This window comes from Dipodomys merriami, unplaced genomic scaffold (genome assembly GCF_024711535.1).
Source record: "Dipodomys merriami isolate MVZ:Mamm:240054 unplaced genomic scaffold, mDipMer1.0.p SCAF_542, whole genome shotgun sequence".
NCBI lineage: Eukaryota > Metazoa > Chordata > Mammalia > Rodentia > Heteromyidae > Dipodomys > Dipodomys merriami.
The window spans coordinates 557,488-578,134 of NW_027206116.1; the positions used below are offsets into that span (position 1 = coordinate 557,488).

The 20,647-nt window shown below is 43.6% G+C and overlaps 1 protein-coding gene across 6 annotated transcripts in view; it reads right to left on the reverse strand.

Annotated features, from left to right (window-relative positions):
* Window positions 1-20,647, reverse strand: part of LOC138811637 (F-actin-monooxygenase MICAL2-like) — a 201,219-nt gene that overhangs the window by 87,606 nt on the left and 92,966 nt on the right. For 4 of the 6 annotated variants that reach the window (XR_011367463.1, XM_069999342.1, XM_069999339.1 and 1 more), the window contains exons 9-17: window positions 17,289-17,546; window positions 16,681-16,796; window positions 15,774-15,900; window positions 15,064-15,154; window positions 13,850-13,997; window positions 12,709-12,908; window positions 12,325-12,431; window positions 8,243-8,311; window positions 3,856-4,002 (exon numbers count right to left, since the gene is read on the reverse strand). Coding sequence is in view for 5 of the 6 variants with exons in the window: in XM_069999342.1 (XP_069855443.1) it covers window positions 3,856-4,002; window positions 8,243-8,311; window positions 12,325-12,431; window positions 12,709-12,908; window positions 13,850-13,997; window positions 15,064-15,154; window positions 15,774-15,900; window positions 16,681-16,796; window positions 17,289-17,546 (1,263 nt within the window). In the remaining variant the exon portion in view is untranslated. Of the gene's footprint in view, window positions 1-697; window positions 800-1,014; window positions 1,231-2,122; window positions 2,246-3,855; window positions 4,003-8,242; window positions 8,312-12,324; window positions 12,432-12,708; window positions 12,909-13,849; window positions 13,998-15,063; window positions 15,155-15,773; window positions 15,901-16,680; window positions 16,797-17,288; window positions 17,547-20,647 lie in introns of all 6 variants that reach the window. The other 2 variants (XM_069999341.1, XM_069999340.1) reach the window with 1 other exon arrangement.

The window sequence follows — 20,647 nt, forward strand, 5'->3', positions numbered from 1 at the left end:
ACCAAATCCAAGTTATGGCATGATTTTGGCTTAACCATTTAGTACCTCTCTGGTCTGCATGAGCAATTGGTTTGCTTTCACCATAAAGGCACTATGAGTCTTGTAACGGACCTGTGTCCCCTCTTTGCATTGGTACTTGGAAACGCAGAGTCAATTTAGAAACCAGCATCTAACAGCATAACTTTCTGTTGGCTAAAAGTCTCCTTTGACTTGGGCTTACTTTCCTGCCTTGGTTTTCCCTTTGTCTCATGGGTCAACTTATTTTGAATCTTTGCATTTGGATCTTTCTAGATGACATCTCTAACTCTTTAGTGGCTTGGAAAAAATAACTCCTCATGCCACAGAAGGAGGAAACCATATCTAACTTCTTTTTTTTTTTTTTTTTTTGTCGGTCGTGGGGCTTGAACTCTGGGCCTGGGAGCTGTCCCTCAGCTCTTCAGCTCAAGGCGAGCGCTCTACCACTTGAGCTACAGCGCCACTTCCGGTTTTCTGGTGGTTTATTGGAGATAGGAGTCTCACGGTCTCTCCTGCCCGGGCTGGCTTTGAACCGCGATCCTCAGATCTCAGCCTCCTGAGTAGCTAGGATTACAGGCGTGAGCCACCAGCGCCCGGCCTCATATCTAACTTCTTATTCATGGCTACCTGGCTGGATGCCAAGCACTTGTGTTCCTGGGAACTCTGAAGGCCCTGCGTTTACCTGTGGGATATCTCCATGTCCAAACATGGAGGCCAGGTGAGCTGCCTTCTCCTTAATGTTCTTTTTGTGAAACTCCCTGTTGGCCAAGTTCTGAGCCCTCTTCTGTAGTCAAAGAAAGGAAGGAGAAAGAAGAGATCGTGACAGAGTCACTTGTGAGGTCACTTTCAAGAGAGCAGCCTGGGGCTCAGCTCACCACACAGCAGACAGGAGACAGGGAAGGAACAGGAGGAGAAGGGACTGTCATAGGTAGGAAGAGGGAGATGAAGGACAGGAAACCATCTACATATGGACACAGGCAGGTCAAGCTGGTCTTTCACCTGAAGAATCTTTTCTTCCACCTGTTGCAGCCGCTGCAGCACCCCAGAGAGGGCCAGTGCCCTCTGGCAGTTGGGAGGCAGGGCAGGGAGGTTTTCTGGCCCACCCAGCTGCAGGTCAGACTTGGCCCTGGCTCTCCAAGGCCTGTTCATCCGTTCACTGCCAGCAGACACTTGATTGAGTTCTCTGAGCACTTGTCCCGTTACAACAGAGGGGAACTGGGAGACAAGAAAAATCAAACTTCCCTCCTATGGCCCTTCCAGAAATTACCTCCCCTCAAGGACCCCTGAATTATAGAGGCAAAAGATTGCACATTAGCTTCAGGTGCCTCCCTTCTGCTACTGCATTAGAATCACAGGGCACCCAGTTACCACTACGATCCTGTGCCTCACCCAGAGCCCAACCCAAACATCTATATCCCGGTTCCCATCCTCGCTGTATGCTGAGTTCATCTGAGGGTACTTTCAGAAAACCCCTGGACTTGCTGGGTTGATTGGTCTGTGGGTACATGAGACATTGATATTTCAGCAAAAAACCTCTCCAGGTAATTTGTGTGTACACAAACTATACAATTGTCATCTCCACTACCTCAAAGCAACACAAAATTCCTAACACTGGCCAGAGACCACTCACTGTATTTGAATTCCTAGCTCAGGATGAGAACTGGAATAAGCCACAGTTCTTTTATGAAGGCCTCCAGCTACTTGAGTACTTGGAAAGGCCTGAGCCAGTCAGTGGGTGCAGCCTGTTAGGATGGACTATCTGAGTCCATCCCATACTGATTTGGAAATCAGATATTCAAGTGGTCCATCGTCACATAAAGCTCAGTATCACAGGGCATCATCTAAAACAATTGGCACTGTACATGTTTTCTCCCCATCAGTAGCACCAAGAGCTGAGTGGTTGGTTGATACCCCTGACAGGATGAGGGATCATTGGCATACATGATTATTCTTCCCTATCAGGGTGGTCAACTCATGCTATGTCTGCTTGCCCAGAAAATCTACAATCTGCCTTACATGGAGAATTGGGGAGTACCACTGACCCCACCCCTAGGCTCAATGTCTCCTCTGGCTTTCACAAAACAACATCCACAGAAAAGAGCCCTACCTGCCTTTTTAGAGGAGGTGGTGGGCTGGAAGTGGGCTCCTCAGGCTTGGGGCAGTGAGAGAGAACAGGAGGATTGGAGGAAGAGCACAGGGCTGGCTTACCTATTCCTGAGTTACGGTGTTCCTGGGAGAAAGGCAAGTCCAGAAAAAAGAAAGCAGGCACAGAGAAAGGAAGAAAAAGGTGAGTTAAACAGAGATACATGGAAGAGAAGAGGAACAGTGAAATGAAGAAAAAGCAGAAGGAAGGCTGGCTGAGCTCTTGTAAACCAGACCCAACTGGGAAACCTGAGCCTTGGCTCTCTGTCCATATGAACGGCAAGTCCTGGAGTCTCTTCCTCTTGGACAACGTGTGAATCCTGCAGGCCTTGTTTTTGGCTCAGACACAGAGCCAAAGCTGGCAGAGCCAGCTCATGTCATGACATTTTGGGCATTCTGCTGGAAGGAGAGCTTCCCATCCACTTGCAGACAGGAATGTTCTGGTCTCTCTCATAGAATACAGCCCTCACCAACATGGGGGCTGGAGAAGGCCAATTCTCCAGAAGAAGTAATCGAGAATAGTTTTAAGGAACTATAATTAGGAAAATGTCCCTTTAAAATAAAATCACTTCCTGTGGAAGTTAGTCCAGGAGGGGGCATGATCCACATCAAGAAGCCGTCTCTGACTACCTCCAAACCTTGTTAGGCAGATGGCTACTTTCCCCAAAGAAGCCTAATTCTGTCATGGGTCAGGTATCTTCCATAGCCAAACTGACTCCTTATCCCTAAGCTTTTATGACAACCACATCCTAGGAAAATTCAGGGTGCAAACTGAACCAGGAACACAGACTGCAAGACAGATAGGAAGAATTGTAGCCTGAACACAGTATTCAACCTGTATTTAGCCTCAGCTGACCATGGTTTGACACAGTACCTCTCAGGCTGGCCAGTGCCTAGGGGGAGGAGAGTGCTAGGAAATACTTGGGAGGTTGCTCAAATCTCTGCACATCTCTGAGCCAACCTCATCTGGCCTGGATGAATTTTCACACCATGGACTTGGATAGTACTCTCCCATTTATCCAGGATCTTAAAATACCCTCAAAACTCTACTCTGAACCTCAAAATTGGTTGTAAATCAAAACCAAATTAGAAAATAGATAATATTATTGCAGGATAGACACCTGAAAACTATAGCCCATAAACCTCATCTTGCCATTTTTTTGGTAAATAAAGTTTTATTGCAACATGGGTGCTCTCATTTTTTTGGGGGGGGGCTTGAACTCAGGGCTTAGGCACTGGCCCTGAGCCTCTTTGTACTCAAGGTTATCACTCTACCACTTGAGCCATATTGCCAATTCTGGCTTTTCTAAGTAGTTTATTGGAGATAAGAGTGTCATGGACTTTTCTTCCCAGGTTGGCTTCAAACCATGATCCTCAAATCTCAGCTTTCTGAATAGCTAGGATTATAGGCATGAGCCACCAGCTCCCAGCATTCATTTATTTAGGTATCTTCTACATTGGTTTTCATCCAGTGGTGGCAGAACATCATGGAAGTTAGCATAGACTCCGAAGTGTAAAATGGGTACTCTCTGGCCTCATGGCAAAGCCTGCTACATCTCGATCAAGACACTCAAGTAATTTCACCAGTCCTGGGTTGGCATTTTCTCAGAGCCATCTCTAACCTGAGCATTTCTGCTCACTTGCCAGCAGGGTCTGGTCACTAGAAGGGAAGGTGAGTGAGCATCTGGAATGACTTACCTGCTTCAGGACTAAGTTGTTTTTACTGCTTTCCTCAAACTTGGCCAGCAGCTGATTTGCCATGGACTTGACTTTGTTCTGATTTCTACCTTCCTTCCTGCTGCCACACTCTTGATTGGCATCCAAGTTGCAGGAGAATGTTGATAGCTGCAGAGGTCAAAATAGTACATTGGAGGTCAGCTCTTGGAATCCAGGTAACATGGAGGGGACTGGGACCTTAGAACATGCAACTGGTTTCTCAAAGCAAGACAGCTTCCAGAGATTGAGGAAGTGACCACACCAGGGTCACTCAGCAAGGGAAAATATTCACAGGACAGATGTGGCTCTTCAAGGGATGGGCACAGCTAGGAGTCAGACAGGCTTTGAATCTTCACTTTCCATTCTCAGCCCTGTGACTTTGGCACTTTGAAGTTTCTTTGAAGTTTCTTCATCAATGAGAAGAAGCAACCCACTTCAAGTGATTATTATATAAAGAATAATAAAAATTTCATATTTTATAAAAAGTAAGAATGATACTATATAAGTATAATAAAGAAGCCAGGTGTCAGTGGCTCAAGACTGTAATCCTAGCTACTCAGGAGGCTGAGATCTGAGATCTGAGGACTGTGGTTGGTTCAAAGCCAGCTGGGGCAGGAAAGTCTGTGAGACTCTTATTTCCAATTAATTACATCAGAAAGCAGATGTGGAGCTGTGGCTGAAGTGATAGAGTAGTAGCCTTGAGCAAAAGGAGCTCAGGGATAGTACCTAGGCACAGAGTTCAAGCTCCAGCAAAAAAAGAATAATAAAAAAGTGTTGTATTCAATGAGAAGTACAAAATGTCATGTCAAAACCAGCTTTACAATGTCGGTGTGGGGGGGGGAGAGGGGGGTATAATTGGGTGGGGGGAGGGGGGTAAAATTGGGTGGGGGGAGGGGGGAGGCGGGGAAGGGAAGTGAAGGGTAAACAAAGGAGGAGGCTGCAATGCTTGGTAAGAAATGTATGCATTATCCTGCCCATGTAATTGTAGCCCCTCTGTACAGTATGTTCTCAAATAAAATAAAATACAATTAAAAAAAAAGTGTTGTATTGAGTCATTTCCAAAATGTAGCATGTGGCCAACAAAAGCTGTATAGGGGGATGGAGGAAGCAAGAGGGTGATGTCAGTCAGGCAAGGCACAAGCTCTGTGTTTCTCTTCTCTGTACCTTCTTCACAACTTCAGCTGCTCAGTGTCTGCTGTCTTTTAACAAATGTTAGTTTAGAAATAATATTTTTGTGTGTGCCAGTACTTCGGCTCGAACTTAGGGCCTTACTCTCTCCCTTTTTTGTTCAAGTCTGGTGCTATACCACTGGAGCCACAGCTCCACTTCTGTCTTGTTGGTGATTAATTGGAGATAAGAGACTCATGGGCTTTTCTACACAGTGGACAACTGTCATTCTCAGATCTCAACCTTCTGTGTAACTAATATTACAGGCATGAGCCATAGACACCACTGCAACAAAAGTTGCAAAGAGGGTACAGCTTGTTCCTAGGTACCCTTCACATAATATCTGGAATCACCACTTCTACTGTTATCAAAACATGGAATGATATTGTTAACCAAACCATAGGCTTTGTTTGGATTGCATCAGTTTTTCCATTAATGTCTTTTTATTCCTGTTCAGGGCTTCAGTCCAGGATCCCACACTGCATTTAGTCATCTTGTCTCCCTGGTCTTTTCCAATGTGTAAGGAATTTTATAGAAAATTCCTCAACGTGGGCTGCTCTGATGTTTTCTCATGATTAGCTTGTGGCTATGGTTTCCACAGGGGAAAGATTTCACAGAGGTGAAATCTTCTCATTCCATCCTACTGGGGCACATGATAGTAACATGACTTAGTGGTAGTGTGGGCCTTGATTATAAAATAGAATCCCATGTAAAATTGCTCTAGCTCATCTGCTAATCATAAGAAGTTGAAAATTCTCTGTATTTCATAAGAATGTCCCTCCTCTCCCTGTAATTCTCTTCCTATATACCCCAGAGCATAAATGGTCATGCCGTGCCAGATAGGTAAGTCAATTTTCTCAAGAAAACAATGAGGGTAGGTGTTTAGCTCAGGGACAGAGGGACAGACTGTTTGCCTAGCATGTGCCAGGCCCTGGATTTGATTCCCAGTAGAAAGAGAGAAAGAAAGAAAGAAAGAAAGAAAGAAAGAAAGAAAGAAAGAAAGAAAGAAAGAAAGAAAGAAGGAAAGAAGGAAAAAAGGAAAGAAAGAAAGAAAGAAAGAAAGAAAGAAAGAAAGAAAGAAAGAAAGAAAGAAAGAAAGAAAGAAAGGAAGGAAGGAAGAAAGGAAGAAAGGAAGAAAGGAAGAAAGGAAGGAAGGAAGGAAGGAAGGAAGGAAGGAAGGAAGGAAGGAAGGAAAAGAAAGAAAGAAAAGGGAAAAGAAAAGAAGGAAGGAAAGAGGGACAAAATGAAGAAAGAAAGAATCTTATCCATGAGAATAGTTAAGAAAGATGTGTTTAATTAGGAGAAATTCATGGGAAGAGGCAAGCTAGGATCAATTGTGTCTAAATATGTTCCCTAAGAGGAGCAGTTCCATGGGAAACTGTATATGTTATCACCATATAAAGTTTCAGGCAAACATAAAGCAAAGAACTACTCCCTGCTTCAAAGCAGGAAGTGTGACCATGCACATCAACACAGGCTGTTTGTACAAGACCAAAGTCAGCCAACTTACTGAGGCTGGTGTTCTAAGATATCAATGGGCATGTGAATGACCTGGGGATCCATCTCTAAAAATAAATTTGATTTTAGCAGGTCTGGAGTGGGCTTCATGGTCTATATTTCTAGAAAGTTCCTTGGTGAAGTTAATGCTACTAGATTTTGGACCACACTTTTGAGTCTAGAAAGAATTACCTTCTTCTGAAAGCTGCCTTTAATCAAAACATCTGTCCCTGAAAACAGTCCAGACATCTCAGAAGGGACAGATGAAAATCTTCCTACTTCAGCTCCTGGGCTAATAAGTAGAACAAATACCCCTCAAGAAGCCAACTGTGAAAGGGAAGAAAAGATCTCCCTCCTAAGACAACTTGAACCTGAGGCTTTAGGGAGCAGGCAGGAGTGAGCCACTGGCAGGGGAGGTGTAGAGCCACCCCATGACCTGGGAGGAAGGATGTGCCTCAGCCTTGGAAACAGTTCTGCTCCTCATCTGGGTTATCTCCTTATTCTCTGGTTTCTTGACAACACCATATCCAAGAATGGAGAAGCTATAATTCTTACAAAGATTGCTCAAAAAAAAAAAGGTCTGTAAAATCTTCACATCAGGATGATATGGATTTCAGTGGATAGGATGTATATGTTTATATGTTCAGATGTGAACTGAACTCCAGGCTTCTTTGATCAGGAAGTAGGAGTAGGGGGTAGCTGTACTATTCCAAGGTGGGCTCCTGCCTCTGTCAATTATATAGCTTATGCTTATGAAGTGGAACAGGTGACAGATCCAAACAATGTCCTAAACAACACAGCACTAAAACCTCCTCCAACATGAAACAGAAGTCTCCTCTGATTCCTGTGAGTCAAGTATTGTGCAAATCATTCCATATGCCTCTAAGTCATCTCTGGGTATCAGCTAATAGGCTAGCTAAACTGGCATTCTCCCCCGGATTGGCATAAATACTCTTGCTTTGGTGGAATTAGAACTTTATTTTTAAAATGAAGTATATATCGCACATCTAATTAAATTGCTGCTTGGAGAAGCAAGCAGATACTATTCCTCTTCCTCTGCTGATCAATTTTTCAGCATATGAGGATCAGAGCTTGCTTTTTTTTTTTTTTGCCAAAGTCACTTGCAATTCTCATTCATTTCCAGAAGGTGACAAGTGTAGGTATCAATTCATTTGACTATCAACAGAAGAAAACCTGTTTACTATTAATAATGACTCAACATTGATAAACATGTATTATTATATATATCTTTTCTTTTTTTCTTTTCCTCTCTCTCTTTTCTTTTGAGACAAACTCCCTATATCTCATAGCTGGTCTTGAACTTGATATTCCCTCTACCTCCATCTGTAACACCTAAATTACTTTACAGGTATTACAGGCATTACAGCTAAGCCCCATCACGCTTAGATTCTATATCCTATTAATTTTTTTAAATCCTGAAAAGATTCATCCATTTTGAATGTACCATAACACTTACAGACAGGACCCATTCCCTGGGAGGTCATTTCTCAAAGTTACATAGCCAGTAAGTACTGAAGAATCAGAACCTGCCTCCACTCAACTAAGCATGGAAGCCAGTGGTTCATGAAAGAGAATAAACAACAGTGGGTGTGGAGAGCAGAGCTGCTGTCATGGTCAGGGAGCTCTGTACCCACTGGTTGTCAGGAAAGGAGCCTTTGTGTAATCTGATCCTGTGCACACAAACCTCCTCCAGATTGCTGAGGCCTCTCCGTCTTCGTTTGTTCATGTCCTTCTCTTCAGTTTGGACATCTACCTACAATTGCCAAGAAATCACGATCATCTTAGGGCCAATACAGACTTCATTTCCATGAACATTTCAGAGGCTATAGTGCCGGCTCTGAACAAAATGTGCATAGGGATTCAGCCTTGCCTGTAAACAGCTGTCAGCCTAATGGCAGACATGGCAATAAATGACCTTGCACCCCGATAAAAGCTATGACAGAATTATGTGTAGGTATAGTGAAGGAAGACTTTACCTATCTGGGAAATCAGAGGTTTGCTCAGAAGGCCTAGGAATTATAGGCCAAAGGATTATAATGAAACATCCCAAAGCTGACAGAATTTATGAGACACTGGCAGGTCATGGATTGTCTCTATTTTGATATGACTTTGGGCTTTCAGTGGTAAAATTATATACAAGGTGGCGGCCAGGTCTACTGATACCCTCAGTGGAGACCATCTAGGGTCTCTCTACTCTAGGGAAAGGTAACTCTGGTTTACCTAGATGGGATCATTCTCAGGACTCAAATGAGTTGTCCAAGGAACTGGTGACAAATTATCATGATATCTTATTAATTTCAAAAAGGTGCCTAGTGAGGCTTGAGGAGTAGAGAAGCATACAGTCCAGTTTGCTGAGGACAGCTGATTCATTGCTGCCCCTCATCAGCATAACTATTAACGGGCCTCCTTTCACTTTCAAAGGATCCTAATTTATATAATACAGTACTTGGCTGCCCTATTGATAACCCTTAGCTCCTATATTTCTGCTGTCTGAATCTAGACATTCAAATCAGGAAAACTCTCTACCTGAACACTTTTAAAAAATTATCTTTAAGTAGTTGCACAAAGAAGTTCCCATTCTACAAAACAGTATATGAGTACAAAGTGTCTGACAACATTGCCACCCATCTCTCTTAACCCATCCCATCTCTTACTTTTTTTCTTTGAGATTAGGTGATTACATAAATTTCACATATTTCACAGTATTGTGGAATAGTGATACTTAGAGTCACAAACACACTTTAACTTTCACATGGCAAATGGTCATTATCATGGTCTATACAGCTTGTGAATTTATGAGCTTTGACAGTACAAGTTATTTTTTTCCACATCAGGTGATATTTACATTTCTTTCCTTTTGCTTAGTGTAGGCTGTTCCCACTTACTCTGTTCCTCCTCCTGGCTTCCCTCTGTTGCGTGCATATATCTACCATATATATGATCCAGAACATGGAGTCATTTAGCAATGATATGGCAAAATGGGTGGCTGTCCTTTGTTCCTTGGGTCCTGTTTGCCATATCTTCTTGTATTTTGGCTTTAGCATCCACATATCAGGGAGACCATGTGCCTTTTGTCTCTTTATTCTTGGTTTATTTCACCCAAAATAATCTGCTCTAGTTCCATCCATTTCCCTGCAAATGCCATTATTTTGTCCTTTATAATGGCTGCATAATATTCCATTGTATATAGATACCACAATTTTTGGATCCACTCATCAGTAGTGGGACATCTGGGTTGTTTCCAAATCTTGGCTATTGTGAACAGTGCTGCAATAAACATGGAGGTGCATGTGTCCTTGTATACTGGTCCCTGTTGCTCAGTAGATGCCTAGGAGTGGTATGGCTGGGTTATGGGGGGGGGTCTATATTTAGTTTTCTGAGGTATCTCCAGACTGTTTTCCAAAATGGTTGTATTAGTGTACATTCCCACCAGCAATGCAGTAGGGTTCTTCTTTCTCCACATCCCCTTCAGCATTTAGGATGTGGGCCATTCTGACTGGGGTAAGGTGGTATCTAAGTATTGTTTTTATTTGCATTTCCTTTACAGCCATCTACCTGAACACTTTGAATCACCCCTGAAAGAGCTTCCACAAGAAACATCTATACCAGGCCTTCTCTAGAGAAAATAAGGAGTGTATGAGCTGAGGTGGGAATAGAGGCTGAATGTATATCTCCTCTGCATCCTGCTGGGTAAGCCTATCCTTGCTATGACCTTGGTCTATCTAGGCTATCTAGAACTCTCAATTACTAGCCTCCGGTTTCTGGGGCCATCTCGCAATGCCTAGCTCCCTCAGAACATCAGTCCCTTCTGCAGGGAGTTGCCTACACTCAAAGTCATTCATAGTAGGACTAGATTATATCTCAGTCTTTCCTCCACTGTGGATCAGGAAGAGGAGCTATCACTCACTATAAACTCGAGTATGAAGCCTAGCCCCCCATACATACTCCTCTGTCCAACCACAAGAGGATCCTTTTAGTTCTCACTGTTCTGAAATAGCCAAGAACTCTGAGTGCCTCAGCACCCACTTGCCTCCACAGCCCCTGAAACCCTCTCTGTCATTCCCCACAGTGCTGGTTCACCAGCACTTTTTTTTTTTTTTAAAGAAAAGGTCAATCACTGTTTAGTCACTGACCCAGGTGGCATAAAAACAGATCAAAGGGCCCTGCCTTCCCTTCAACATTTCCCTGAGCTTCTCATAAATCATTATTTTGTGAATGGAAATAATTTTAGCCCAAACGCTTGGGCAAACACCAAGAGAAACAGATGACCTTATTTTCAACAATGTTGGGGCTTGGAGGCACTAGCTGTCTGGTCCCATAGCTCCACAGTCTGTGACTGCCATTCTGTCCCCATGTTTGGAGATTTGAAAAAGAACAGAATGTCCTACCAACAAGAACAGTTTGTGCATAATCTTAGGGGTTTTCTGCTCTTTTTTTTCTTTTTTCTTTTTGGTTTTGTTTTTGTTTCCACCTACAATAGGACTTGGCTTTTACCCCCAAAGAGCAATGTATCTTTCTCTGTCCTTCACATTCAACAGACCAAGGAGGCACTGCTTAAACAATCAGTGCCTGTATAGACCCCAGTCAGCCATGCTATTTGAAGACTCATGGAAACCATCCAGGGAGAGTGGGCCCAATTACCAGCTCCTAAGAAGACCCCCAATCCTTCAAGTGGAATAAAAGAACCCACTCATTTGGATGCTAAACACTAAAATGAAGTCTATATGGAAAGGTTAGCAATACACATACCCCCCAAAAAGGTCTTTACTTTTCCTTATAGGTCTATCATTGAAACAGTCAGTCTCAACTAAGAGCAACAAGAAGGTCAAGAAAACTGAACTCAAAAGGTTTATCTATTTTCTTTATCTGTGTATATACTTTGGAAGTAGATTAACTCAGAATCTCCATTTCCTTGACCTTATTGTATCCTATAATAAACTGGAAGCCCAAGGAGGAAGCAGATACCATGAGACAAGCATGAGAATAGATAAGTAATAAACTTTCTATTCCTATTAAGTTTTCCAATTCTTTCACTCTAAAAACATCTTATCTTGACTTCCCAAGGAAGTCAAGAATTTATATGCCAGAAGGAATTTACTAAGTGAATTGGTTTCCCTCTTTTAAGAAAGACACTAAAAAAAAAGACATATTATCTGCCAATCTGATATTTATTTGATTAGCATAAGATAACCATGTTCTCATATTTCCTGAGTTAATGTTATCTGGGCTTAAAAACAAACAATTTTTATATTTAATTAGTTGGCACAGACTAACCCTGGAGAAATTTAGACCTGGGTCATTGGAAAAGATAGACCACTATTAAAGGCTAATGGTCTATCACTTGAGCCATACCTCCACTGCTGATTTTTTGCTGGTTAATTGGAGATAAGAGTCTCTCAGATGTATCTACTTTGGTTGGCTTTCAATCTTGATCCTCAGATCTCAGCCTCCTGAGTATCTAGGATTACAGGCATGAGCCAACTAGTTCAGCTTCTTATTTACTTTGAAAATATTCAACAGGCCATATTCTCCATTTTCTATCATTCCATTCTTCTAACTACCTTTATAATACTGAAAATAAGCTACATGGGGCCTGAGAGAACTTCCAAAAACACTCAATTACTAAAGCAAGTTTTATGAACAACTTCTGTGAGTACTTTATCTGTGTAAATTATCGGCATAAATAGAACAAGGGTATGAATTCTCCTTCCTTTTACTATAGCCACATGCAATGAGAAAGAAAACCCAAACCAGTCTGAGACTTACGCGTGGAGTTCTCTTCCTTGGAAATGTGAGATTGAGATAGTGATTAGAAATGGATGATTTGGCCAGGCTGATGTCAGCATTTTCTCCATAGTTTTTACGCCAAGAATCTGTTGGAGGGTATAAGAACATAATTGAGATCTTGGGCCTACAAGGTGTTATAATCAGGGATGTGACTATACCACAGTCCCTCTAGAAAAATTATCTCACTCTTAGGCTATAAATGCCTAAGGGGAGCTGTTTTGGTTCTAACTTTAGAGCCTTCCATATAGACCCATGGACACACACAGAGTTGAGCAGATGGCACCCCTGTCGGGAATAGCCAGACTCAGCTAAAGGACAGACATGGCAACATAGGGTCTTGTAAAGCCTTCTGTGGTTACTTACCCATAGGCCTCAGTGGGGCACCCCGGAAGAGCTCATAGAACTTGGAGAGGTACATGACTATGTTGAGTTTGTCAGGCTCCTGGGATGATGCCATCTCTTTGCCTGTGGTTACTGGAGGGATCCCAAACTCACGCTCAGCCACATCAAATGCCAACTGGTTGTTTCCCACGGCATCATCTTCGTTTAAGGAGTCAAAATTGCTGGAGAGTAGAACCAGATGCAGTTCAGGGAGAGGTGAGACAGGCTGAGCATATTTTGTCTGTAGGAAGAACTGTAAGCTGACCTCCACCTCATATTGGCAACCCAAAGTCCCTCTCTACTACCCCAGAAAATGCTAACCCTACCCATCTTGCCGAAAGCATCAGAAAATGAATTAAGTCTCTTAGGAATAACTTTACTTTTGGCTATTTCCCTTGTGTTTTAAAAAATGTAATACTAATTGGGCTTTTCTCAAAATAATTAAGTTATATGAACTACATAGCGATGAGCTTCCCACCCGCTTCTCATGAAAATCTACAAAGGTTCCAACTGATGACATTGGATAGGTTTCCATTTGCCTTTTTAAAGGATTTGCCTGCAGGTGTGAGGTGAGGTTGCTGTCAGTGATGTTATGAATGTATGGTGTTTTAGACATCAAAAAGTGTCATCTGATCTTCCCAAAGGCCTTACCATTGTTTTCACTGTATAGATCTCAAGTCAGACATTGACTCTAACACTGACTGTAGCTACAAGGTTACAAATAACCAATTTGGGTCTCAAACATACCCCATTTGGTCCCCAGATTCAGATCTTACCCCTACTTCCTTTTCTGGGGGTTGGGCTTCAAGGTGGGAATGCCAGATTTCCAAAGCATGGTGGGGAGCTGAGCAGTCACTAGTCACCTTGTTAATTTTGACTCTCATGTATTAGGAAAACAGCTATGTTCCCCAATATATTACTAGTACCATATGACCCTCATATATCAGGGACACAGACCAAACACATTGCTGATCCAGCAGTCAATGCAAGAGGAAGGAACAAATTTCAGAAAAAAACTAAAATCAAAACATGCACAGAGAAAGTTTAACAAGTAAGTAATCTACACCCAGTACTAGCCTTAGTGTCCCTTGTTTTCAAGGTCCAGCTTGGGCCCCAGACTCACATTAGCTCTGGCCGGAAGCGATGGATGATGGCGCACAGGGCCAAGCCACTGCGCCAGGATGTGGTTAGGTCGGTGATGTTGACATGTTCATAGCCCTCAGTCTGTTGCTGGCACCAGGTTAAGAGCTTGTTGGGCCGGATGTCTGACTCTGCAGAGAGGAAACCCAGGCAGTGAGGCTTTGGGGGAATATCAAGCAGCTGAACCTAAATATCCCTTCCCTCTGCTACCAGGGCTGGGAATCAGTGGTAGCAAGGAAAGGGACTTAGGTATGGCTACAGTCCCTGACAACTGATGACTAGGCCAAGGATATGGCTAGAGGGTAGGTTTCTGGGAAAAGTAGAATCTCTAGGACCAACCAAGGTCAAACTCCTGGGAAGAAGGTAGTAACACAGACTCTGCCAGCAATGGCCATCTAGGGGGAGATGATGGTGTACATGCAGTAGGGGGAGAGTGGGTGCTGGGGAGTGCATGAATGGGTTTGCCTCCAGGAACTCCTCAAAGCAAGCATCCATGGATGTTCATTGGAGCTAGCTCTTGCAGTATCAAGGAATTCACCAGACAGAAGAAGACATTTCAGGAAAATAGGCCAGTGCAGTGACAAAGAATGTGGAAGCCTTGCATGTTGTTTACTATAATAAATAGGAAGGAGGTCTGTGATGTGTGGAGGGAAGGGAAGAGGAAGGCCAGATTTGATTAACAAAGGGTTTAGACAGATAGAAGTAGCTAGCGTGTCTTCAGACAGCAGAGGGTCCTGAGCAAGGCTGGATGCTGGGGAAGCTTCTCATTGACCCACTCCTTCTCCTGTCATTGAGCAGCAGGCCCCACACCTATTACTCTGCTAGGCTCAGAAAGATCAGAAGAAGAGTGAAGAATGTGGTACTCATCATTCAGTTGGGTAGACAAGATCCTCATGTGAGAAGAAGAGGAAAAAAAACAGTCCTGTGAAATCATTCCACAGTTCACTTTCCTAGGCTAAGCACCCAACATGTATTAACTCTAATCCACTTAAGGTTATCATGGGTAGGTGTAGCCTTTTTCTTGGTTTTATAGATCAGAAAGCTAATGTACAAATGGAGAGATGCCTGCCATCTCACAAAGGTAATGGGTAGAGACAAGCTGGCAGCAGAGTTTATGTAACCATAATCATGGAGCAGACCTTCTCCCCATAAAGTCCCTCTCAATAACCTGGTTAAGGCCCAAAGAAGGCTGCTTACCCCGTCTGGAGAGGCTCGCAGATCTCCTCACTGAGCCCAGTCTCTCGAGAGGGTAACGGTCTAGCTCCTTGGTGATGTACAAATGCTTCACCTATGAATAAAACAGACAGAATCTGCGCACCAGATTCCCCAAATCCTTGGCTCAAGGCTCCTAAACTCAACTCACTCTATTGCTGCTGACCACTGCTTTCTTCCATTGCTGGATGGCATGAAATTCAGCAAAGAAGCCCAAGCAACTTCACTATAGATGGTGGATCTTAATTGTCCAAAATGTGGGTAAACTGAAAGATCTGAGTTGGCAAATTTCAAAATTCCATACTTCATTCTATTGATTGAAAGGGCTAGAAGTTGAGTGGTTGTGATTCAATAGGAGAAAGAATGGGGACCGGGACCATAGTTGGCAGGGAAGAGAGGGTATTTGGCAAGGTAGATGGTTTGAGAGCTGTTTGATCAGTATTGAATACATATAATTACAAATTAGCAAATATAAATATTTGTACATATGCCAAGTGCAGGTGCATTCATACATAAACAAATAATATGTGCTACAGTTCCTTCTTGTGGGCTAGAAAGAATGCTGTGTATATTGTATTCTGGGATCTTTTGGAGTATTGTTGGCCTTAGTCCCAAGAATGGGTCAAGATTTTATAACATCCTCCTTTTCCCTCTACTCAGTGTAGAGACTGAAACAGGCCTAGGAATGGGCTTACCTGGTGGGGTCTGACACAATTTGAGTTGAGGTTTGGGTACCGTGTCCCTGGGTCCAATGTATACTGCTCAAAGTTCTTGTTGATGTTCTCTGGGGTGGTTTGAGGTAACAGCCGGTAGAGACTTTCTCTAGAGGGAGGCAGAGCCCAGAGATCATGGATTGCTCATGTTTCCTCAAGATATTTCTCCACCTTCCTCTATTTCCTCCTCTGGGCTATAAGTGTTTTTGTGTACCTCTTCTCCAAAATGCTTTGCACTAGGGCCTTGACAGCTGTAAATTGAGGGGAGGGGAAAAGGGGCTGGGAAGAAGGGGTGTCCAGGTGGCAGGGACGTAGTCTTCTTTCTTGGTCAGAAGACAGGGACACAGGGCTGGCAGCTTGGTAACCTGTGATCCAGCTAGAACCACCACTCATCAACACTGCCTTCTATGGTCTGTCTTTACCACAGGCCTCTATACCCAAAGCCATCATCAGTCTGTCTCCTTGCCAGCCCTGATTATCCCAGTGTACCAGCTGTCACAGCCACGTGGCCAACAGCAGGGGTCTGGGAAGAAAGCCCAGATCTCACCAGTGGAAGAGGCCTGAGAAGCCAGAAAACCCCACCCAGGGCAGAATATTGAGTGTGGTTCTTATAGACTCCCTTAAATAAACCACACTGGATCTTGATCAGATAAACAATGGTAGTAAGCCCCAATTTTAGGGCCAAAGAACTTGGTCATGAGTGAAAGTCACTAAAGGAGGTAGATGATGATGGAGTTTGCTTGGAAACCCTGAAATCAAAGCAGGCCAAGTATAAGAAGGTAGGTGAGGGTAAGACAGAGGCTCCAGGTACAGCTGGCCTTTCCCCAACTTCTGCTTGAACCTTTGACCCAGCTCATCCCTGGCTAGAAGCCCTGCTCTCAAAACTCACCTTTCAGCCAGCAGCTCCAGGGGTGGGGTGCCCTGGTCCCAGCTCTTCACCATCCATGCTGTGTCAAAGGCTGCCAGGAATCCACGAGCACAGCCTGTGCCCATGGGCCAAAATGGCTACAAAAGAATATTGTTTGGTCAATGCTTACATAAAAATCAAATCTTTTCCCTTTGAGAAACAGTCATTTAATTGAAGAGTCTTTGTGCTTGAAGATTTGAGTGGGAAGGCTAAAATGCTGGTCTTTATCACACACTCTTCTCCATTCCACTTGCACTTTGTAAGACCTCCATATTGATAGGCCATTAAAGGCCACCCATATGAAGAAAAATGTCCCACCCCACTTCAGAGTCTACACATTTTGAGAATAACCTTATGGTCCATACCAGGTCTCATTGAAGAGGGCAACACAGAACAAGCTAAAGGAAGGAGAAAAAGCTACAGCCTACAGACAGGTGGGCAGGCTCTTGGAGTAGCCTTGCCAAAGGCCTGCCCACTAGCTGAGTACATCCTCTTTCCTAGGATATATAATAGGAGATGGTGCTAGCCAGAGCACAAATGCAGGGATCGTTCTCATATCAAGAATGAGGGGCTCCAAATGCAGGTAGTACCTCGAGCAAGCTGTCACCCACAAGGGCCACAAGCAGCTGGTGTGACTGACGCTCCCGCACCAGTGCCGCATTCTCTGAAGCATACATGGAAGTGAAGTCAAACATGGCCACATCAGGCTGCCCATAGTGATTCATGGCAAAGTCTAAGGATGGCAACTGATAATTGGTAGCAAAATCTGCAGCTTCCCGGGCATAGGAAAGTAAGTTTTCCTGGTTCACGTTCTCTGCACATAGCAGCATCTCTGTGTCAATGTAGTCCTGAGAAAGATCAAAATACAGTACAACAATTATCTTTGTAGTAAGTGGCATTGTGGCTCAAAGTGGTAGAGTGCCAGCCTTGAGCGCAAAAGCTCAGGGACAATGCCTAGGCCCTGAGTTCAAGCTCCATGACAGAAACAAAACCAAACAAAACCCAACAAACAAACAAAATCCAACAAACAACCCCTCCCCCATCCTTCTTAAGAGCTGTGACTCAGACTTACTTTAGGCAAAAGGACGTGGGATAGGTCTGTACCAAGAGGTTAATCAAAACAGAAATAGAAAATCAAAGACAAGGGACTAAAGAGGAAACAAATCAGCCAGTTGTGAGGGTTAATATAGTTGTAATCAAATATCAAATTTGGCTTTGAGCTTCCTGGCACCCAAGGCAAAAGGGAAATGTGATATGTAGCAGGGTTTTCCTTATCAGAAAGAAGGAAGCTTACCAGTTCCTCAAGGAGGCATTTTTTTTTCCTGGCACTAAATTCTGAAAGATCTAGCTCATGTGGGAATTTCAACAGAGGGCACTGAGAGCTGTTAATGAACAGTCTACTTGATAATGGTTTTGGAACATATGTCTTATGGCTAGTTCTTGTAACTTTCAATACAAGACAAAAGTGCAAGTTAGTAAGCATGATTTAATAACAGAACAAGCTAAGTTCACATGGTTCAGCTCTGCTGTGTTGTGCAGCCAAACAAGACTAGTAAAAGAAATGGTTGCTTAACATAACTCTCAAACTTTCTTTCCAGGCTCAGTTATTCCTTTTCTGGAGAAGCTAGGGCCACTCACAGCTTGACTTTGCTCACTTCTGCTGGGACTGAGAACCTGAGTTTAGAGTACTTGAAAGTCCATCGATGTATAAGATGCAAACAGACTTGGGGCCAAGGAGTAAAATAAAGTGCTATAAATGGGCAAGTTACTTAACTGAGCTCTGATTTGTAAAATGAGAATAGCAAAATCTACTTCTCAGATCCATGAGGGGACTGTGTGAGACTGTATATGTGAAATCCTTAGTCCCTCATCTATAGGCTTTTAGGAAGTACTCAATGAATCACACTAAAGGTAGCATCTGGTGATGTAAAACCTGGACTTATGCAAGATACCAGAATGAGCACTTGCACAAGTGTCCAGAGGCATAGCCTCACCTATAGCAAGAGTGGTCACCTATCTCCATTTTCTGAAGAGTCATGATTTCAAATACCTTGTTTGTGAAGTTCTGACATTTTCTTATCTGAATCACATGCCCCAAATTGTGCCCCTAGCATGGTCCCACAAGCCCACTGTCAGCCTGGGGTCCCTATTCATTCCTAGAGCCATGTGATCATGAGCTTGCCTTGGAAATATAAAGGTGGGATGAAGAGTCATGGCAGAAATCTCACACATTCCCTCTCCCTAGAACCTACTCCAGACCCCCTAAGGTAGACCAGAGGAATGAAGACACTATATGATAAAGACATTGCTTTGTGTAGATGTACCAAGCAGAGATGCAGGGCCCCCCCCAGAGGGAGTAGGTCTCCAGGATGGGCCTGGATGAGAGCCCAGGGCTGTTGTGGGGAGTCCCAAGTAAGTGGTTAGTAGATAAAGGAGCATACCACTGATAAAGGGAGAGGAGAAAGTAAGGACAAAGCATTCCCTAAGCTCTTTGAAAGAATAGGGACTTGGTGAAAATGGCATGGGTCTGGGATCCTCTCCCAGCTCTTCCACGGACACCATGGGACCACAGTGAGTCATTCTCACCCACCTGTGCCACAATAAAGAGCCTGCGACAGGAAGGTGGATGGTCTTTGATGATTGCCAAGGAATCAAGTGGGCATGAGCAACATGTCGTTGCCTGGTCAAATTCCCTGGGATGTTTGAAGGTGACCTCAGCATCCCAGGAGACTGGAGTGCTCTGCCAAGTGAATCACCAAACCCTAGTCACATTTTGCCTGACTGGTCAGGTCCTCTTTTGCAAAGATTTCCAATAAACCACATTCCCAGAATGGTCTGGCATTTTCTCTTCAGTCAGATACTGACCAAGGAGGACATGTCAGGAGAGATGCCACCTCCCCACACTTATCAGTAAGCAGCTGGGCAGCAGATTTGGAAGTCTGGTGCCCTATTGCTGCTGTGCCAAGTTAGCTTCACCCAGCACCTACCCATAGCCTCTGCCCACAGCGTAGGCTCTTAGCTAAGGCCTGAGCTGGTGTGGAGGTAGCCCAGGGGAGGGCTGGGTTACTAATGTTGTTAGGCCAGCTGCCAATACAAGCTGGTGAGAAGCTAGGCACATTCTTGTCTGACAAGCAGCAATGAATGGTTCCCATGCTGCCTGAATTCCAGGCTGGCACCAGGAGAACACACTGACCCAGGACTGCATGATCCTTATCTTGAGGAGATAGCAGACAAGGCAGCAACAGAGGCAAGAATGGGCTCTGCAGAGGGTGAATTCTGAGCACAAGAGCTGCCAGCCCAGGCACTACCCTTCCATGGGATTCTTCCTCCCAAATCTGTTTTCTTTCTTAGATTTAAAGATGCAAAGCTATAAAGCAGAGGTCAAGAAACCAGGAAGAACAAAAGGGAAGGTGTTTGAACAGGCTAAGAAGTTAGAGAAGGAATCTACAAACCCATTGTGTGCCAGGCATTATATTATGTTACTAGGTGTTGTATGTATGTGTACATATATTACATATATTTGCTCCTCTCACAAACATTTTAAGAAAGAAATAATTATTATTCCTACTTTGTACATGTGAAGACTAGGGTTTAGAAAAAATAAGCAGCCTTTTCTCTGATATGAGGCTTGAATTTAGAGCTTCTCAGATTCTTTGCTTGGCTTACTTGTTTGGCTGGTATGCTATCATTTGAGTCATATCTCCCCTACCCTGACTTTCTGCTGGTTACTTTGGAGATGGAATCTCAGATGTTGTTGTCATGCTGGCTTAGAACCTCAGTCTTCTTAATCTCAACCTCTTGAATGGCTAGGATTACAGGTGTGAGCCAGTGGTACATGGCTAGTTCATCTTTTCCACTATATGAGATAACATAAGACTACTATGATCCAAAAATTCATATGGAACAATAAAAGACCCCGAATAGCAAAAACAATCCTTAACAGAAAGAA